Source organism: Ahaetulla prasina, chromosome 18 (assembly GCF_028640845.1).
Source record: "Ahaetulla prasina isolate Xishuangbanna chromosome 18, ASM2864084v1, whole genome shotgun sequence".
Taxonomy (NCBI): domain Eukaryota; kingdom Metazoa; phylum Chordata; class Lepidosauria; order Squamata; family Colubridae; genus Ahaetulla; species Ahaetulla prasina.
This window is the reverse complement of record NC_080556.1, coordinates 5,957,201-5,975,944: the sequence shown is the minus strand read 5'-3', so window position 1 is coordinate 5,975,944 and position 18,744 is coordinate 5,957,201. Positions and strand designations below refer to the sequence as shown.

Sequence of the window (18,744 nt, the reverse complement as noted above, 5' to 3'; positions counted from 1 at the left end):
AGGGAACAATAGGACAGGAACAGTAGGCACGCTGATGCTCTTATGCACGCCCCTTACAGACCTCTTAGGAATGGGGTGAGGTCAATGGTAGACAGTTTTTGGTTGAAGATTTTGGGATTTTGAGTTCACGCTGCTTCTCTTCCCTTTTCAAGGTTACAGTTTCCTCCAGCCAGCCCAAGCCGAGATCTTTGCCCGCCAGCAAGAGATGCTCAGGAAACAGAACCTTGCCAGGTGAGCCAGGGCTCTCTGTGCCTCCCACGCTGACCGGGAGGGGCCAAAGAAAGAATTAAAAATAAAATCGAGCTTGACCACTTCATGAAAGTTACTTTTATATGGAATAATTTCCCGTTGGCATTCGTTTTGGGGGGAGAGGCTTATTCTCCCCTCCCCCCAGTCTGTGATTTCCTTGTGGTCTCTTTTTCGAGTACGAATAAAGCTTGCTTAACTTTGAGCCCAGACAAAAGTATTGGGGGGAAATGAAGTAGAAGAGATTGGGAAAGAATTAAGGTGAGGATTACCTCGCTAGAGTTTATTTATTTATTTATTTATTTATCAAACTTCTATACCGCCCTTCTCCTGAAGGACTCAGGGCGGTGTACAGCCTTCATTTAAAACAATTAATATACATATTAAAATAATAACTGATAAAACATCAGTTGCCTGATGTTTGAAGGGAGTGGGGAAATCTCTCATCCTTCCAGATGTCATTAATCTTTAACGGGGTTTGACTCTTTAACCCGTGGAACAACTTGCCACTAGAAGTTGTGAATGCTCCAACACTGGAAGTTTTTAAGAAGATGTTTGACAACCATTTGTCTGAAGTGGTTTAGGGGTTCCTGCCTGAGCAGGGGGTTGGACTAGAAGACCTCCAAGATCCCTTCCAACTCTGTGATTCGATTAATTAAAAGACGGTCTCCAATGTGACAGGTTTGCCCAGATCTAAGTAGACCCATTTTACGACCTTCCTTGCCACGGTTGTTAAGTGAATCAGGGCAGTTCTTTAAGTTGGTCGCGCGGTCGTTAAGTGAATCTGGTTTCCCCATTGATTTTGCTCGCCAGAAGGCTGCAAAAGGGGACTGCGTGACCCCGGGACACAGCAACTGTCATAAATGCGAGTCGGTTGCCCAGCATCTGAATTTCAATCGCGGTGACCGCGAGAATGCTGCCATGGTGTGAATCATGGTCCTCGGTCGCCGATTTCAGCGCCGTTTGTAACGTCAAACGGTCACTAAATGAATAGTTGTAAGGGCTCCCGGTGGCAGAAGTGGGATTTCAGTGACAGAGCGTCTCTCCCCAAACCCAATTTTTTTTTTTTTAACCTGCGTAGGTTGGAGATGTCAGCGGAAATTATCCGGCAGAAAGAACTGGAGAACCTTCATCGCCAGAGGCTCCTGGCGACCGACCCCATGACTTTGCACCCGGGTCTGCCCCCAGACCACCCCGCTCTGCGGAGTCTCCACGACATCCCGGAAGGGCACCCGCTTCGGGACGAGCTCTCCCGGAGGAACGCCATGCTAGTCCTCCGGCATAACAACGCCCCGCTGCTATCGCTCAACCCCCAAGGGGTCCCCGCCGTCTCCACCACCCCTCCCAAGGAGCAGGGCACGCGGAGGGGCAACCGGAAGGCCGCGCACTCTCGCTCCGAGGCGCTGGGCCAGAGCGAATCCAAAGACTTGTTGGATAGCCGCCCGCCGGACAGCAACAACGAGGAAATGAAGGACTCGGATAGCGACGGCGAAGCGAACGACGAAAAACCGGATGCTCTGAAGCCCGAGAACAGCGGTGGGGCTGCTGGCGAGGTCAAAGAGTGCAAAGAGGTGGCAAAGATTGGCGAGAGCGCCAAAGAACTGGGCGAGGTGCCGGCTGGGCAGAACCCACCCTGTAGCTCCACCAATGCCGAGTTGCCTAGCTATCTCCTGGGTCCCACCATCGGCAAATCGGAGGCCAAGCTACTCCCCACCGCTTCCCTCCCGCCACCCCAGCCGCTGCCGTTTGGTTTCCCGTATACGATGAGTCCGTATTTCCATGCAGGTGAGTGAGGGGGAGAGACAGGTGGGGGAGAACACACCTTTTTTTGCGGGGAGGGGTGGGGAGGAGAAGGTCAAAAGGCGCAGAATTCCCAAGTGGAATCTAGCAGTCGTGGGGTCAAAGATTGGGCCAAATTTTGGAGCCTTGGAGAGAGGAACTATACACCATCATTCCAGGAATTCCTAAATTGGATTCAGACAGTTTGGACCGGTTCGGGCGAACCAGATGTTCACTTTAATCTGGTTCGCCGAACCGGTAGTTGCAAGGACTGGCTCACCCTGCCCGTCCCAGGTGTCTCCATGCGGCCCGTTTTGGATGCCAGGTAAGTGCAGGGCCCGCGCGGAGGCTCTAGGAGGGCGAAAAGCAGGCCTACCGGAAGTCCGGAAACAGGCCCGTTTCCGGCCTCCGGAGCCCAGGGGAGGCTGTTTTCTCCCTCCCGGAGGCTCGAGGAAAGCCAGCCATGGTGCAGGAAACAGACTAGGCCACGCCCCCATGGCCACGCCCACCCAGCAACCGGGCAGGGAACCGGTTACTCAAATTTTTCAATCCCACCCCTGCCCAGAGTCCCTTGGGTTTAAGAAGGTATACAAATCCATATTTTTTTATTTTTTTTTTAAAAAGAGAGACAAAGGCTCTCTGACCAAAGGCACCGCTTGAAATCTCTACTTATTCCCCCCAAAAAAGAGAGCTTGTTTTGCAAAAAAAAAAATCCTTCTGGGTCTAATATCCGAGGTCGGATTTCCTGCAACAAGAGTTCTCCACTGACCAGTTTGCCTTAGCGACACATCCAAGAGTTAAAATGCACTTTTTAAATTTCTTCTTTCGTTGGCAGAACGCGTTTTTAACTGAGATGGGGGATGGAGAAATCGTGGGGTAAACCCTGAAACTCTGTCCCAAATAATTTGTGAATCTTTTCCAGAGATTTATTCTCTCCGTCTACACACACACAACACACACACACACACACACCCTATTTTGAAGTTTCCCCCACCTGGGCAACTCATTAAAATATTGTTCCCCTGGAGTTGGCCCAGGCCAAGAAGTTAAGTTGGGAAAATATCTCTCGTAGTCAACCCCGCTTATATTTTTGCTTTGTCTAAAAAAAAAGAGAATTCTGGTTAATTTCCGATAACTTCCTAGATACATCCGTGCAAGTTTTCTTGGCAGCAAAACGGGGCGGGGTGTGTTGTTTTTCCCCTCCCCCTCCTCCTGGAGTTTCTGAATGGTTTTTCATTCCAATCTTAAATCAGAGGTTTGGGGGGGGGGAACCCTAAATCTCTCCCCTAGCCAGTGAATTGAACAATAAATCAGTGGAACAACTTGTCTGCAGAAGTTGTGAATGCTCCGACATTGGAAGCTTTTAAGAAGAGATTAGTTTGTCTGAAGTGGTGTAGGGTTTCCTGCCTAAGCAGGGGGTTGGACTAGAAGACCTCCAAGATCCCTTCCAACAACATTCTATTCTATTCTACTCTACTCTACTCTACTCTACTCTACTCTACTCTACTCTACTCTACTCTACTCTACTCTACTCTACTCTACTCTACTCTACTCTACTCTACTCTACTCTATTTCTATTTCTATTTCTATTTCTAATTGTATTCTATTCTCTCTTCTATTCTCTCTTCTATTTTCTATTCTATTCTGTTCTGTTCTGTATTCTCTTCTACTCTACCCTCCCCTCCCCTCCCCTATTCTCTTCTACCCTACCCTACTCTATTCTAGTCTATTCTAGTCTATTCTCTATTCTCTTCTACCCTATCCTACCCTACCCTACCCTGTTCTGTTCTATTCTGTTCTGTTCTGTTCTGTTCTGTTCTGTTCTGTTCTGTTCTGTTCTGTTCTGTTCTGTTCTGTTCTATTCTATTCTACCCTACCCTACCCTACCTGTTCTATTCTATTCTATTCTATTCTATTCTATTCTATTCTATTCTATTCTATTCTATTCTATTCTATTCTATTCTATTCTACTGTATTCTATTCTATTACTATTTCTATGCTATTCTCTATGCTATGCTATGCTATTCTATTTCTATTTCTATTCTTTTCTATTCTATTCTCTATTCTCTTCTACTCTACCCTACCCTACCCTACCCTGCCTGTTCTATTCTATTCTATTCTATTCTACTCTATTCTATTCTATTCTATTCTATTCTATTCTATTCTATTCTACTCTATTCTAATCTATTCTATTCTATTCTATTTTCTCTTCTCTTCTACTCTACCCTACCCTACCCTACCCTGCCTGTTCTATTCTATTCTATTCTATTCTATTCTATTCTATTCTATTCTATTCTATTCTATTCTATTCTATTCTATTCTATTCTATTCTATTCTATTCTATTCTACTCTATTCTATTCTATTCTATTTTCTCTTCTCTTCTCTTCTCTTCTACTCTACCCTACCCTACCCTACCCTACCCTACTCTATTCTATTCTATTCTATTCTATTCTATTCTATTCAATCCACTTCCGAACTCATTTTTCAGCTCCTTCCAAATGTTGGTTTTGCAGGACTTAAAAAAAAATGTTTCAGCCCCCTCAGGTGACAGGCCTATCTTTTTCCATCCAGGTTATCTTCCTGACAGTCACCATTTAACCTTGGTTTGCCTGGCCATTTAAGGAATAAGTTTAAGGAATTTGTTGGTTCATGGCTTATTCTTGGATGGAGGAGCTCCGAAAATGGCTTATATGTGGAGTTTTTACAGGTGTAGACATCCTGGGAAGGTGTCTGAACAGTAAGAAGCCTCCCCAGGTTAGAGAAAAGAGAAGATGGGGAATAAGGGATGAGAGGAAGGAGGGCCCATTAAAAATACCTCCCACCCCCCACTATCCTGTTTCCCCCAAAATAAGCCCTAACCAGAAAATAAGCCCTAGCATGATTTTTCAGGATGCTTGTAATATAAGCCTTACTCCCAAAATAAGCCCCAGTTAAGATGGTCAGCCAGATGGGTGCATTTAGTACCATGTTTCCCTTCCAAAATAAGACCTAAGCAGAAAATAAGCCCTTAATGCGTCTTTTGGAGCACAAATTAATGTAAGACCCAGTCTTATTTTGGGAGAAACACGGTATTTCTTTGGCAGGCAAGTCCGTTTTTCTCTTTGTCGGGGGGGCCATGTCCATTCTTGTTTGTCGTCAGAATTTATTTGGCTACTGCTGCCTCCTTTGGCAAATGTCACACACACACAAGCACACACACATACACACACACACACACATGTTCACTTTTCTCCCATCTCCAGCCGGAAACTGCCAATAAAACCGCTTGTGCGTTCCGGAAAGTTTTTATTCCAGCAGAAGAGGTGTGGGATGGGGTGTGGGAAAATATGTTGGCAGAGGCGACTAGGTGGAAAAATACTTGGTATTATTATCATCATCATCATCATCATCATCATCATCATCATCATCATTATTATTATTATTATTATTATTATTATTATTATTATTATTATTATTATTTTAAGCGTTTGGAAGGGTCTGCGGGTTTTTAATTTTTTTAAAAAAATTGAATAAAACTTCTTCTCCATGGTAAATTGGAGAGAATTTAGCTCTGGACACAATTTTGTTGCTGTCTTCGGTTTGGAATTTCCGTCTCAACTGTGGACAAACGACAACGCCCTAAACCCCCCCCTCCCCTCAAGGATGCTCAGGGGCCGCTCATCTGGAGCAGGGGTGGAATTCAAGTTTTTTTTTACTACAGGTTCTGTGCACGTGGCTTGGTGGGTATGGCAGGGGAAGGATACTGCAAAATCTCCATTCCCTCCCCACTCCAGGGGAAGGATACTGCAAAGTCTCCATTCCCTCCTCACTCCAGGTGGAAGGATACTGCAAAATCTCCATTCCCTCCTCACTCCAGGGGAAGAATACTGCAAAATCTCCATTCCCTCCTCACTCCAGGGAAAGGATACTGCAAAATCTCCATTCCCTCCTCACTCCAGGGGAAGGATACTGCAAAATCTCCATTCCCTCCTCACTCCAGGGGAAGGATACTGCAAAATCTCCATTCCCTCCTCACTCCAGGTGGAAGGATACTGCAAAGTCTCCATTCCCTCCCCACTCCAGGAGAAGGATACTGCAAAATCCCCATTCCCTCTCCACTCCAGGGGAAGGATCCTGCAAAATCCCCATTCCCTCCCCACTCCAGGTGGAAGGATACTGCAAAATCTCCATTCCCTCCCCACTCCAGGGGAAGGATACTGCAAAATCTCCATTCCCTCCCCACTCCAGGCAGAAGGATATTGCAAAATCCCCATTCCCATCCCCACTCCAGGGGAAGGATACTGCCAAATCTCCATTCCCTCCTCACTCCAGGCGGAAGGACACTGCAAAATCCCCATTCCCTCTCCACTCCAGGGGAAGGATCCTGCAAAATCTCCATTCCCTCCCCACTCCAGGTGGAAGGATATTGCAAAATCCCCATTCCCAACCACTCTGGAGCCACCGGTGGTATGTGCCAGTTCTCTGAACTACTCAAAATTTCCACTACCGGTTCTCCAGAACCTGCTGAATAGCACCCCTGGTCTGGAGGCTTGGTAAGGACCCTAAAAGGTCATGTAGACGTGAGTCTCTCCTATGCCTGGATAGTCGCTTGGTGTTCTCCTGAACTATCATGCCGCCTGGATCAGCGACTCAGCCTCACTTCAGATGCTACTTTGGGGTCCCTCCATCCCCCAAACTCCGTCTGTTCTCGAAAGCCGCCAGTGATGAAGCTCCCACAACTTCCAAAGGCAACTTCTGTTCCATGGGTTGATTGTTCTCGCTGTCATGAAATTTCTCCTTATTTCCAGGTTGAATCTCTCCTTGATCAGTTTCCATCCATTATTCCTTATCTGGCCTTCAGGTGCTTTGGAAAATAGCTTTGACCCTCTCCTCTTTGGGGCAGCCCCTCAAATATCGGAAGCCTGCTATCCTGTCTCCCCTGGTCCTTCTCTTCACTAGACTAGCCAGGCCCGGTTCCTGCAACAATTCCTCATATGTTTTATCCTCCAGTCCCCTAATCATCTTTGTTGCTCTTCTCTGCACTCTTTCTAAAGTCTCGACATCTTTTCTTTATTGTGTTGACCAAAACTGGACGCCGTATTCCAAGTGTGGCCTTATAAAATGGTATTAGTTAGTACCTCCCTTGATCTTGATTGTATCCCTCTGTTAATGCAACAGGCCTTGCTCATCTACCCCATAATTTTTTCCTGCAGGGCTGCCTCGCTCTCGGCACAGCCTCCCCACCCCTCCTTCGCCCCTCGCTAATGGGAGGGGGGACCTTTCTGCTATTTCTTACGGCCGTGGTGGGATTCGTCCTCGGATCTTTCCCCCTCCTTCCGCCTGAAAAGCCCTGGAACATGCTGAATTCATTAGTGCCTTTGACCGCCATCCCCCCTTGCTCGAAGGTTTTCCTCCTGCCTTCCCCCAGCCCCCCACCCCCAGGCTAGGAAACCCCCCTGGAGGAGCTCGCCTCTAAATTGACCCTGCCTGGTATTTTAATTGACAGTTCATTAAAGATGGATGCAAGTGGCTGGAGGGAAATGCAGGAATGGTGAGCGGGCTGTCCGCTGGGGCAGGGAGGGGGGGGACGGGAGGCAGGGGAAAGCTTTCGTGATTTATGTTCCCTCGTTTCCTTCTCGCCTTCGCTCACCCCCTCTTTTCCCATCTCTGCAAACCCCCCTCCCCCCTTTTTTTTTTTTGCTCCTTCCAGGCACAATGGGAGGTCTCTTTTTGGATGGGGAAGAGAGCCCAGCCACCGCCGCGTTGCAAGACGTCAGCAAATGGACCGTGGATGATGTCTGCAGTTTTGTGAGCTGCCTCTCCGGTTGTGCTGAGTACAGTCAGGTACGTTGCCACCGGGGTTCCCTAGTAGTGCAGAAACGGCGACACACGTCACACAACATTCCCCCTTGCACGTATATATACCACGTGCAACAGAGGGCCCGTTTCAGGAGTCAAAACTGCCGGGAGTTTTGTTCGTTTACGGCTGCATGTTTAGCCTGTCCAAGCCTTGTACGTACAGGGGTCTCCATTTGATCCATACAGGTACGGTAGTCCTCGACTTACAACCACAAGCGAACCCCAAATTTCCATTGCTAAGCGAGGCAGTTAAGTGAGTGTTGTCTCAGTTTGCGACCTTCCTCGCCAAGTTGTTACGTTTTGTGAGCTGCTGTAAACAAACTTTATTCGAACAGCTGAGAATGACTTCATTCCCAGCGGTCGCTCAACTCAAAACAAATTCCTCCCAACACCAATTTCTCCGTTCTATCGCCAACCTTGGTCCAATTAGGCAAACTGCCAAAGGCCTTTCTTGGCAAACGTTCAGAAGTCACAAAAATAAATGCAAGACGTAGACAAAGCAGAAGATGAAACTACCAACATTGTTTTCCGGCAAAGCCCAAATTCTGTTGCTGGTCTGTTTTAAGCCTTATGGGAGAGGCCAATCATCTCTTGGCCTTACTCCAGAGTTGTCCTCTCTGCTTGAGCTGCTCTTTCCTTCTGGCAGCTCTTCTCACGCGTGCATTAGGAACAGGCTCCTCCTGTTCCTCTGCCTCACTACTATCAGTCTCTGGAGGCTCTGGAGTCCGCACCTCACTCCCCAATGGCCCCTGGCCTCACCTCAGCCTCATCGCTCTCCGACTCCGTTGCCAGTTCCGCAGGCAGCTGGCGGACCACAACAGCTGCCCTTTCTGTTTGTGCTGAATACAGTCAGGTATGTTGCCACCGGGTTTATTGCAGAAAGAGCAGCACACTCAACGCAACACTCCCTCTTGCGTGTATACCATGTGCAACAGAGGGCCCATTTCAGGAGTCAAAACTCCCCAAGTTGTTTATTTTAATGGCTGCATGTTTAGCCTGTTATTCCAAGTCCAGGCCTTGTACATACAGGCTGTCCATACAGGTTGTCCTCGACGTACGACCGAAATCGAACCCCCAAATTTCCATTGCTAAGCGAGACAGTTGTTAAGTCAGCCTTGCCTCCGTCAATGATCTTTCTTGCCAAGTTGTTAAGTTTTATGATCTGCCTCTCTGGTTGTGCTGAATACAGTCCTATGTTGCCATTAGGGGTTCCCTAATTCTACAGAGGAATTATTGAGTCTGTCATTTGCACCTCTATAACTGTCTGGTTCGGTTCTGCAACCCAACAAGAAAAACACAGACTTCAGAGGATAATTAGAACTGCAGAAAAAATAATGGCTACCAACCTGCCTTCCATTGAGGACCTGTATACTGCACGAATCAAGAAGAGGGCCGTGAAAATATTTGCAGATCCCTCGCATCCTGGACATAAACTGTTTCAACTCCTACCCTCAAAACGACGCTATAGAGCACTGCACACCAGAACAACTAGACACAAGAACAGTTTTTTCCCCGAAGGCCATCACTCTGCTAAACAAATAATTCCCTCAACACTGTCAGACTATTTACTGAATCTGCACTACTATTAATCTTCTCATAGTTCCCATCACCAATCTCTTTCCACTTATGACTGTATGACTATAACTTGTTGCTGGCAATCCTTATGATTTATATTGATATATTGACCATCAATTGTGTTGTAAATGTTGTACCTTGATGAAGGTATCTTTTCTTTTATGTACACTGAGAGCATATGCACCAAGACAAATTCCTTGTGTGTCCAATCACACTTGGCCAATAAAATTCTATTCTATTCTATTCTATTCTAATATTGCAGAATGGGCAACACACTCAACTCCTTCTTGCATGTATACAACGTACAACAGAGGGTCAGTTTCAGGAGTCAAAACTCCCGAAGTCTTGTTTGTTTATGGCCGCGTGTTTAGCCTGTTTTTCGAATCCAAGCCTTGTACATACCGGGGTCTCTATTTAATCCATACAGGTAGTCCTCGACTTCTGACCACAATTGAACCCCAGATTTCCGTTGCTAAGGGAGAGAGTTAAGTGATTTTTTGTTCCAGTTTATGACTTTTGTTGTTAAGTGAATCACTGCCATTGTTAAGTCAGTAATACGGTTGTTGAGCGAATCCGGCTCCCCCATTGACTTTTGCTTGTCAGAAGGTCGTAATAGGAGATGACATGACCCTGGAAGACGGCAACCGTTGTAAATACGAGCCAGTTGCCAAGCACCTGAGTTTTGATCCCGTGACCGCGGGGGTGCTGCAGGGGTCATAAGTGTGAAAAACGGTCGTAAGTCACTTTTTTCCAGTGCCGTTGTAGTTTTGGTCACTGAACGAATGGTTGTAAGTCAAGGTCTAGAGAGAATTGCTTAGTAAGTTTTATGGTAGGAATCTGGGTTTCTTGACACACGTTGAGCTGTTTCTGGATGGCCACCAGATCCTTGCCATACTAGTCGTTATCATTAGCTGTGTGAATTGCACTCTTAAGCCTTTTGCTGGGATCCAGAATGTCTCCTGGAGCACCAGTCAATCAACCAATCAATCAATCAGAACAACAGAGCTGGGGGGGACCTTGGAGGTCTTCTAGTCCGACCCCCTGCTCAAGCAGGAGTCCCTGTGTCATTTCAGACAGGTGAATCCAAAGCTTCTGAGGTTTTGTCGGGCGTTGCACTCACTTTTAAATCACAGGGGCTAGAAACTTCATTACTCCCTTAAAAAGACACTCTCTTGAATCTCTTGTTTTATTTATCCATTTTTTAATCACAGGGGCTAGAAACTTGGTTACTCCCTTAAAAAGACACTCTCTTGAGCATTGTATTTTATTTATCCAATTTTTAATCACAGGGGCTAGAAACTTGGTTACTCCCTTAAAAAGACACTCTCTTGAGCATTGTATTTTATTTATCCAATTTTTAATCACAGGGGCTAGAAACTTGGTTACTCCCTTAAAAAGACATTTTCCTGAGCATTTTATTTATCCAATTTTTAATCACAGGGGCTAGAAACTTGGTTACTCCCTTAAAAAGACACTCTCTTGAGCATTGTATTTTATTTATCCAATTTTTAATCACAGGGACTAGAAACTTGGTTACTCCCTTAAAAAGACACTCCCTTGACCATCTTTTTTATTTATCCAAATTATACCCTGCCCACTTCATCTAAGACACTTAAGACAGCAATAGCACTTAGATTTATATACCACGTCACCGGTGTTTTACAGCCTTCTCTAAGCGGTTTACAGAGTCAACAAGAAAAGATGAAAAACTGCAGCCACAAGAAAAGAGACATAGATTAAAAAAAAAAAATTAAAATAAATTTAAAAGGCCGGCGGGGGGGGGGGGGAGGAGTTTTACCCTGAAGCCACCTACCCTAAAACCATTCGTCCATAGCCATGATGGTGAACCTATAGCATGCGTGCCACAGCTCGCACGCAGAGCCTCTCTGCGGGCACGCTCCACCGCACATACGTGCGTGCCCTCCTGCCAGCCAGCTGATTTTCAGCTCTCTACCACGCATGTGTGGGGCGCATGGGGAGATGCGCGCGCATGCAAGAGATGGGGGGGCGTCATGCGCGCATGCAGGGGGAGCACGGAGGGTGGGCGTGCATCCCCTACATGGCCTGTTTTTGGTCCCAGGAGGCTGCTAGGCTCAAAATGGGGCACACAATAGAATAGAAATAGAATAGAATAGAATTTTTTTATTGGCCAAGTGTGATTGGACACACAAGGAATTTGTCTTGGTGCATAAGCTCTCAGTGTACATAGAAGAAAAGATACCTTCATCAAGAATCATAAGGTACAACACTTAATGATAGTCATAGGCTACAAATAAGAATAGAATAGAATAGAATAGAATAGAATAGAATAGAATTTTTTATTGGCCAAGTGTGATTGGACACACAAGGAATTTGTCTTGGTGCATAAGCTCTCAGTGTACATAGAAGAAAAGATACGTTCATCAAGAATCATAAGGTACAACACTTAATGATAGTCATAGGCTACAAATAAGAATAGAATAGAATAGAATAGAATAGAATAGAATAGAATAGAATAGAATAGAATAGAATTTTTTATTGGCCAAGTGTGATTGGACACACAAGGAATTTGTCTTGGTGCATACGCTCTCAGTGTACATAAAAGAAAAAGAAAAAAAAATACCTTCATCAAAGGTACAACATTTACAACACAAATGATGGTCATCGGTTGCAACGACCAAAAGGTTAGCCGTCACTGATCTATAGGCTTTTAAGCCAAATGGAGTTTCCTGATTTGGTTCTAGAGCTTGGCAGAAATTATTTTTTTAAAAAAATAATATGGAAAAATAATATTTCCAGACGCGGAGGGAGTGAGGATCGACCCCACGTTGGCTTAGCTTGCCTGATAATTGCAGGAAAGCAGCGCTGATGAAAGTCCAACCCCCCCCCCCTGCAGAGACGGAGCAGACAGGGGAGGGACGGGAACGGCCACCAAAACCCATCCATCACTCCCCGGGGTGAGTGGGTGGGAAAAGGGAGGCTGCCAGCTGGATCATAAAGGGCTTGTTAAACTTGGCTTCCGAGTTAGCACATTCTGGCTTATAAATGCCCTTTGGAGAACTCCAGCTGTGGAGGGGAACTGAGTCTGGAAACATCTGGAGCTATGAAGGGAGGGGCATAAGGCCAAGGAGCAGAAGACATACCGTATTTTTCGGACTATAAGACGCACCTAGATTTGCAAGAGGAAAGCAAGGAAAAAATATATAGTTTTTGGCCTCGGCGCGTCGCGTTTTTGCCCTCCCCGGCCCCCAGAAGGACTCTGCAGTGCTCTGCACGTCCTGTTTTTGCCAAAAATGGGCCTGTTTTTTGGCCTGCAGAGTGCTTCTGGGGGCCGGGGAGGGCAAAAACGTGATGCGCGAAGGGTTTGGGAGGTCAAAGACAGGCTAATATTCAGTCTAATAAGATGCACCGAAATTTTCACCCACTTTTAGGGGGAAGGGAAAGTATACCTTATACCCCCCAAAATACGTTATTTATTTCTCTTCCTTTTTCTTTTCTTTTCTTTTCTTTTTTTTCTTTTTTTTTTGTAAAATGGCTCCCCAGCTAAGATGGGAATTCAATAATCTACCAGCAGTTTTATTGCCCGCTTTTTTCTGTTTTCCTAAAGTGTTAAGAATAACAGAGTTGGAAGGGACCTTGGAGGTCTTCTAGTCCAACCCGCAGCTACCTATGTAAATATCAGAAGAGCTGGATTCATGCAGGGCGGTGAGACATCTTGGGCCTTGCTTTTGGCTTGGTGCCAGGCAGGAAGCCAGCAATCGTGGTTTGTAAAGCCAGGGATGCGAACCAAGGCAACTGGTGACTTCTTCAACCCTTCACTTCTGTCCATTAAAACCAACTGTCGGCCGAAGAGGTTGTAGAAAAAATGCTTTTAAAAGCCTCTGACAATCCCAGCTGAGCCGCGCAATCATCAGAGGCTTTTTTTTAACTTTTAAAAGCATTTTTTCGGCCGAAGAAAAAATGCTTTTAAAAGTTAAAACAAAACAAAACAACCTCTGATGTTCGCACGGCTCAGCTGGGCATGGGAGGGGGGCAGGGATTTTTGCTACCGATTCTCCGAACCAGTTGCTGCCATCGCTACTGGATCGGGTGATCCGGTCCGAACCAGGATCATTTCACCCCTGCCCCCAAACATCCATCAAACCTGGGTGCATCTGCAGGAAGGTTTAGCGCCGCCGATGCGGGCACGTTGCAGAGAGAGTTAAAAAGGATTTAAGTCTTTATATATATATATATATATAACACCCACCCCCCCATCAAGCTTTGCATTTTCTTATCAGGTTTTATATTTTTAAATGGTGCAAGGAAATCCCTCCGCCCCACGTGGGAAATCCGAACCGGGAGAAATGTCTGCTTTTAATGTCTCAGCACCCGGAAAACCGCAGCTGCTGGGGAGGTCTGACCCCTCCTCGTTGGCTGGTGAAATGCAAGATAAAATTGCGGTGGGGGGGGGTTGCGCTGGGAAGAAGAGAGGCGGTTTGGGGAGAGGGAAGAGTTTCTGCATTCAAGACAGCTGACTCGCTCTCCCCCCCCCATCCTCTGTGGGTGTATGAGAAAAGACTAAGTCCCCCAAAAGTGCACCAGGAAGATCCAATTTCACTCTAAACCAGGGGTCTCAAACCTTGGCAACTTTAAGACTTGTGGACTTCAATTCCCAGAGCAAAGCTGGCTGAGGAATTCTGGGAGTTGAAGTCCACAAGTCTTAAAATCGCCAAGGTTCAAGACCCCTGCTCTAAACAGGAAGCAATGGGTGGAAACTAATCAAGGAGAGAAGCAACCTAGAACTAAGGAGAAATTTCCTGACAGTTAGAACAATCAATCAGTGGAACAACTTGCCTGCAGAAGTTGTGAATGCTCCAACACTGGAAATTTTTAAGAAGATATTGGATAGCCATTTGTCTGAAGTGGTGTAGGGTTTCCTGCCTAGGCAGGGGGTTGGACTAGAAGACCTCCAAGGTCCCTTCCAACTCTGATATTATTATTATTATTATTATTATTATTATTATTATTATTATTATTATTATTATTATTATTATTATTACAGCCTTGGAAAGTTATAAAGCAGGGAGAAAGTTGTTGAACGGAGAAAAGATCCGTCTTGGAATTATTTTTTCTTCCACCTGAAGCACTCACGGTTTTAAAAAACAACAGCTTTTAAATATGTTAAAGTGGATTGATTAGAAGATTAGGCAATAGAACCAAAAATACTTTCTGGAACGAACTTCCCCCCAGTTTACGCCAATTACCTGACCTTCGGACCTTTCGCCGGGAACTGAAAACTTATTTATTCATTCAAGCGGGACTGGCCTGATTTTTAATTGCTAAATTTTTAAATTCTTAAATTTTAAATTTTAATTGTATTTTATTGGGTATTTTATATGGTCAATTTGGACGGTTTTAATTTCGGCCTTTATGGAATAAGGTTTTTAATTGTTATTTTAGTTTGTATATAAATTGTTTTAATGCAGGCTGTACACCGCCCTGAGTCCTTCGGGAGAAGGGCGGTATAAAAGTTTAATTAAATAAATAAATAAATAATAAATAAATAAATAAATAAAAATATGCTAGTTATATGTATAAATAGTATTTAATGGCGTGGCGTTTAAAAAAATCACAGATACCTGTAAAGGAAGGTTTCCCGACCTTAGCCGATTTAAGATATGTGGACTTCAACTCCCAGAATTCCCCCGTCAGCATGCTGGGTGGAGAATGCTGGGAGTTGAAGTCCATCTATCTTAAAGCCTACTGGCTGGGGAATTCTGGGAGTTGAAGTCCATCCATCTTAATTCCTGCTGGCTGGGGAATTCTGGGAGTTGGAGTCCATCCATCTTAAAGCCTGTTGGCTGGGGAATTCTGGGAGTTGTAGTCTATCCATCTTAATGCCTGCTGGCTGGGGAATTCTGGGAGTTGAAGTCCATCCATCTTAATTTCTGCTGGCTGTGGAATTCTGGGAGTTGGAGTCCACCCAAAGCATGCTGGCTGGGGAATTCTGGGAGTTGAAGTCCATCCATCTTTAAGTGATTTAACACTTGATTTATATGCAATTCCATCTCACCATTGCAACTCCCTTGGAGTGTATAGATTAGAACAATGCCGTGTTTGGGAGGGGGGAAAAATGGCGTTTGTCCATTTCTAGCAAAATTGCAACCCCGTCTTGTTTCTCGACAGGTCTTCCGGGAACAAGCCATCGATGGCGAGACGCTACCACTCTTGACGGAAGAGCATTTACTCAACCACATGGGTTTAAAACTCGGCCCTGCGTTGAAAATAAGATCACAGGTGAGAAGTCGTTCAAAACAAAATTAAGCGGGAGCCTATGGGAAAAAAAAAACCCGTCCAAACTCTCATACTACGTACATACATTGGCTAATTGTTTCTGTTTGGGAAGAGGCAAACCATGGTTGCTGGTTTATCTGCAAACCCGGGTTTATCAGCTGCGATTCTTTTGGGGAGGATCTCTTCAAAATGCAAAGGTTTTGTCCTGTCCCCCTCGCCTCAGTCTGAGTGATGACTTAATTAGCCGGCACTATCAGCTCTGGCAGCAAACTAGCGAGCGTCTGCCAAGTGTCTCTGTTATCTCCCTTGATGCTGATGAGTCAACAAACATTACTTCAGCTCTAGTCAAGCAGTTGATTTGCCGGCTACGAAGAGGCATAGCAGCCCTTGCTGCTTTTATATCCCGTGGGGTGTGACTCCATGACTCAGCACTTCCTAGGCCTGCCCCACCCCTGCTTCTGTTGTTCCCGCCTCTCCTGCCTACGAAACCTAGGGTCCAGCCAGGCCTGATTGCCATCAGCTGGGTCTGGAGGCGTGGCCTGGGGGGGAAGAGTCAGGGGACAGAGGCCTCGTTATCTCCTCCACCTGGCCTGCCTCTGGCTCCTGGACCTGAGCCAGGGAAGCCGGTGCTCCTGAGTTAAGTCCTGATGGCCCTTCCCCCTCACTTTCCGAGTCACTTTCTGGCAGGGGGCCCAGCTCGGGGGGTGCAAACACAATAGGTTTAGATGTACGTTTGGGCTTTAAATCACTCTCACGTTCTTCAACCTTGGCGCACAATTTTTTGCCAAGGTTGAAAAACGCTGGTTTGCTATCCATGTGCTGAGCCGTAAACCACGGTTCATAAACCACAGCGGTTGAGTTGGCACGATATCTCAAGCCAAGGCAGCTAGTAAGGTTAGCGAGGTTTTTTTTTTTTCTTGACTGTTTATATTTATCCTTGTAGTTTTAATATCCTTTTGTTTTTAATTCTTTTATTTTTAAGCTGCCTCCCATAGCCAAAGCTTTCTGGCGGTGTCTAATAAAACTTAAGTGATCTCGCATAAAATCCCAACAGAATGCAAAATCAGGAAGCAGCCAAGGACTTCATTAAAAAAAAAACAAAAAAAAAACAAAACAAATTAGAACAGGGCCCAGTTTAAAATGCCGTTTAAAACCCTGGGCAGCAACCCAGTTCGCGACAGAATCTCGTCTCTGAGTTTGCAAACTTTGCAAGAGCCTTAAGCCTGGGAAATCTGGCTTCCAAGTTTTTAGCTGGTCTGGTAAAAATGGGAGAAATTAACATTTTTCAATGACACTCTTAACGAATTCCCTGAAAGCCGAAATGTAGCTTGATGGAAGGCTAGGTATGGATTCCAGTTTCTCTTATGATATAGAATAGAATACAATAGAATTTTATTGGCCAAGTGTGATTGGACACACAAGGAATTTGCCTTTGGTGCATACGCTCTCGGTGTACATAAAAGAAAAAGAAAAAAAAATACATCAAAGGTACAACATTTACAACACAAATGATGGTCATAGGTTGCAATTTAACTCTTAATGTTAGAAACAAAAAGTTACAGTCATAAGTGGAAAGAGATTGGTGATGAAAACGCTGAGAAGATTAATAGTAGTGCAGATTCAGTAAATAGTTTGACAGTGTTGAGGGAATTATTTGTTTAGCAGAGTGATGGCCTTTGGGAAAAAAACATAAATACAGGTAAAATACAGGTTGTCGTCGACGTACGACCACAATTGAGCCCAACATTTCTGTCGTTAAGGGAAGCATTTACTAAGTGAGTTTTGCCCCATTTTATAGCACGGCTGTGAAGCGAATCAAAGGCAGTCGTTAAAATCAGCAACGCGGTTGTTAAGTGAATCCAGCTTCCCCATTGATTTGGCTTGTCAGAAGGTCACCAAAAGGGGCTCACGGGACCTCACGGGACACTGCAAACCGTCATAAGTATGAATCCTGTAGATCTCTGCAGGATCACACTGGGTCCCAAGTTTTCCTCTTTTCTGTGAACCGGTGGTGTTATTTCCGGCACAATTGTTCCGTAGGGAACGGTTGCCCAAAGAACCTATTTATTAGCTCCCTCGTAAAGAGCCCGAAGCTTTTTTTTTTTGGGGGGGGAGAAGTAATAAAGATGCCCTGATCGTTTTAACATAATAAAACAAATTTATAGGGCGGGGGATGGCGGAGAGGAAGGGAAGTCCGCATTGGTAAAGGATGTTTATAGCTCCGTAACTGGTTTGCAATCATTTAGAGCAGGGGTAGCAAACTCGATTTTGTTGAGGACCGCATCAGGGTTGTGTTTGACCTGGGGGGTGGGGGGAAAGGGTGGATAAGGCCAGGATGGGCGTGGCCAGCTCGACGTCCCTTGTGTTGGGGGGTGCCTGTGATGGCCCGAGCGATCTGCCAGAGAAAACTGGGCTCCCGAGCTCCGTTTCCGGCTGCGACAGCCTCCTGCAACCCTCTGCCAGTGAAAATGGCATTCAGGAGGGCCGAGCCCCCCCCCCCCCGGGCCTTGAATTTGACAACCCCAGATTTAAAGGTAAAGAATAGCTGGACTCCCTCTTCTTTGGGGCAGCCCCTGAGATATTGGAAGACTGCTATCAGGTCTCCCCTAGTCCTCCTTTTCATCAGAGGAGACATGCCCAGTTCCTGCAACCGTTCTTCGTGTGTTTTAGCCTCCAGTCCCCTGATGATGTTACCTAGTCGGGTCATGAAACATCTACAAGAAAACCACCAAGCTCAGAGAGCGCCAAGAAACCTCACAGCTCAGCCCTGAGCTACAAAAATTCTATCGATACCACAAAAGTTTCCCCCCCCCCCCAGAGGCCACTGGACTTTCTGGGTTTTCCTTTGAAGATGTTTCCCTTCCCACCCAAGCAGCTTCTTCAGCTCTATCGACGTCCTGTCGATATCTCCTCTTGTTTTTTTCGCTTGGCGGTTGATTCCCCTTAAAACGTTGCCTCCACCTTTTTGCTCCTCACTCTTCTTTCCATCAAGCTTCGCATCCTGCAGAGGACCTCTGTAAGATTAGATTAGATTAACAGAGTTGGAAGGG

At 45.7% G+C, this 18,744-nt stretch overlaps 1 protein-coding gene across 4 annotated transcripts in view; it reads left to right on the top strand.

Moving 5' to 3' along the window:
* The window catches only part of SAMD11 (sterile alpha motif domain containing 11), a 113,185-nt gene that overhangs the window by 93,760 nt on the left and 681 nt on the right, over window positions 1-18,744 (top strand). For all 4 annotated transcript variants that reach the window (XM_058161293.1, XM_058161291.1, XM_058161292.1 and 1 more), the window contains 4 exons: window positions 153-231; window positions 1,328-2,031; window positions 7,716-7,849; window positions 15,587-15,697. In XM_058161293.1, the coding sequence (XP_058017276.1) occupies window positions 153-231; window positions 1,328-2,031; window positions 7,716-7,849; window positions 15,587-15,697 (1,028 nt within the window). The remainder of the gene's footprint in view (window positions 1-152; window positions 232-1,327; window positions 2,032-7,715; window positions 7,850-15,586; window positions 15,698-18,744) is intronic.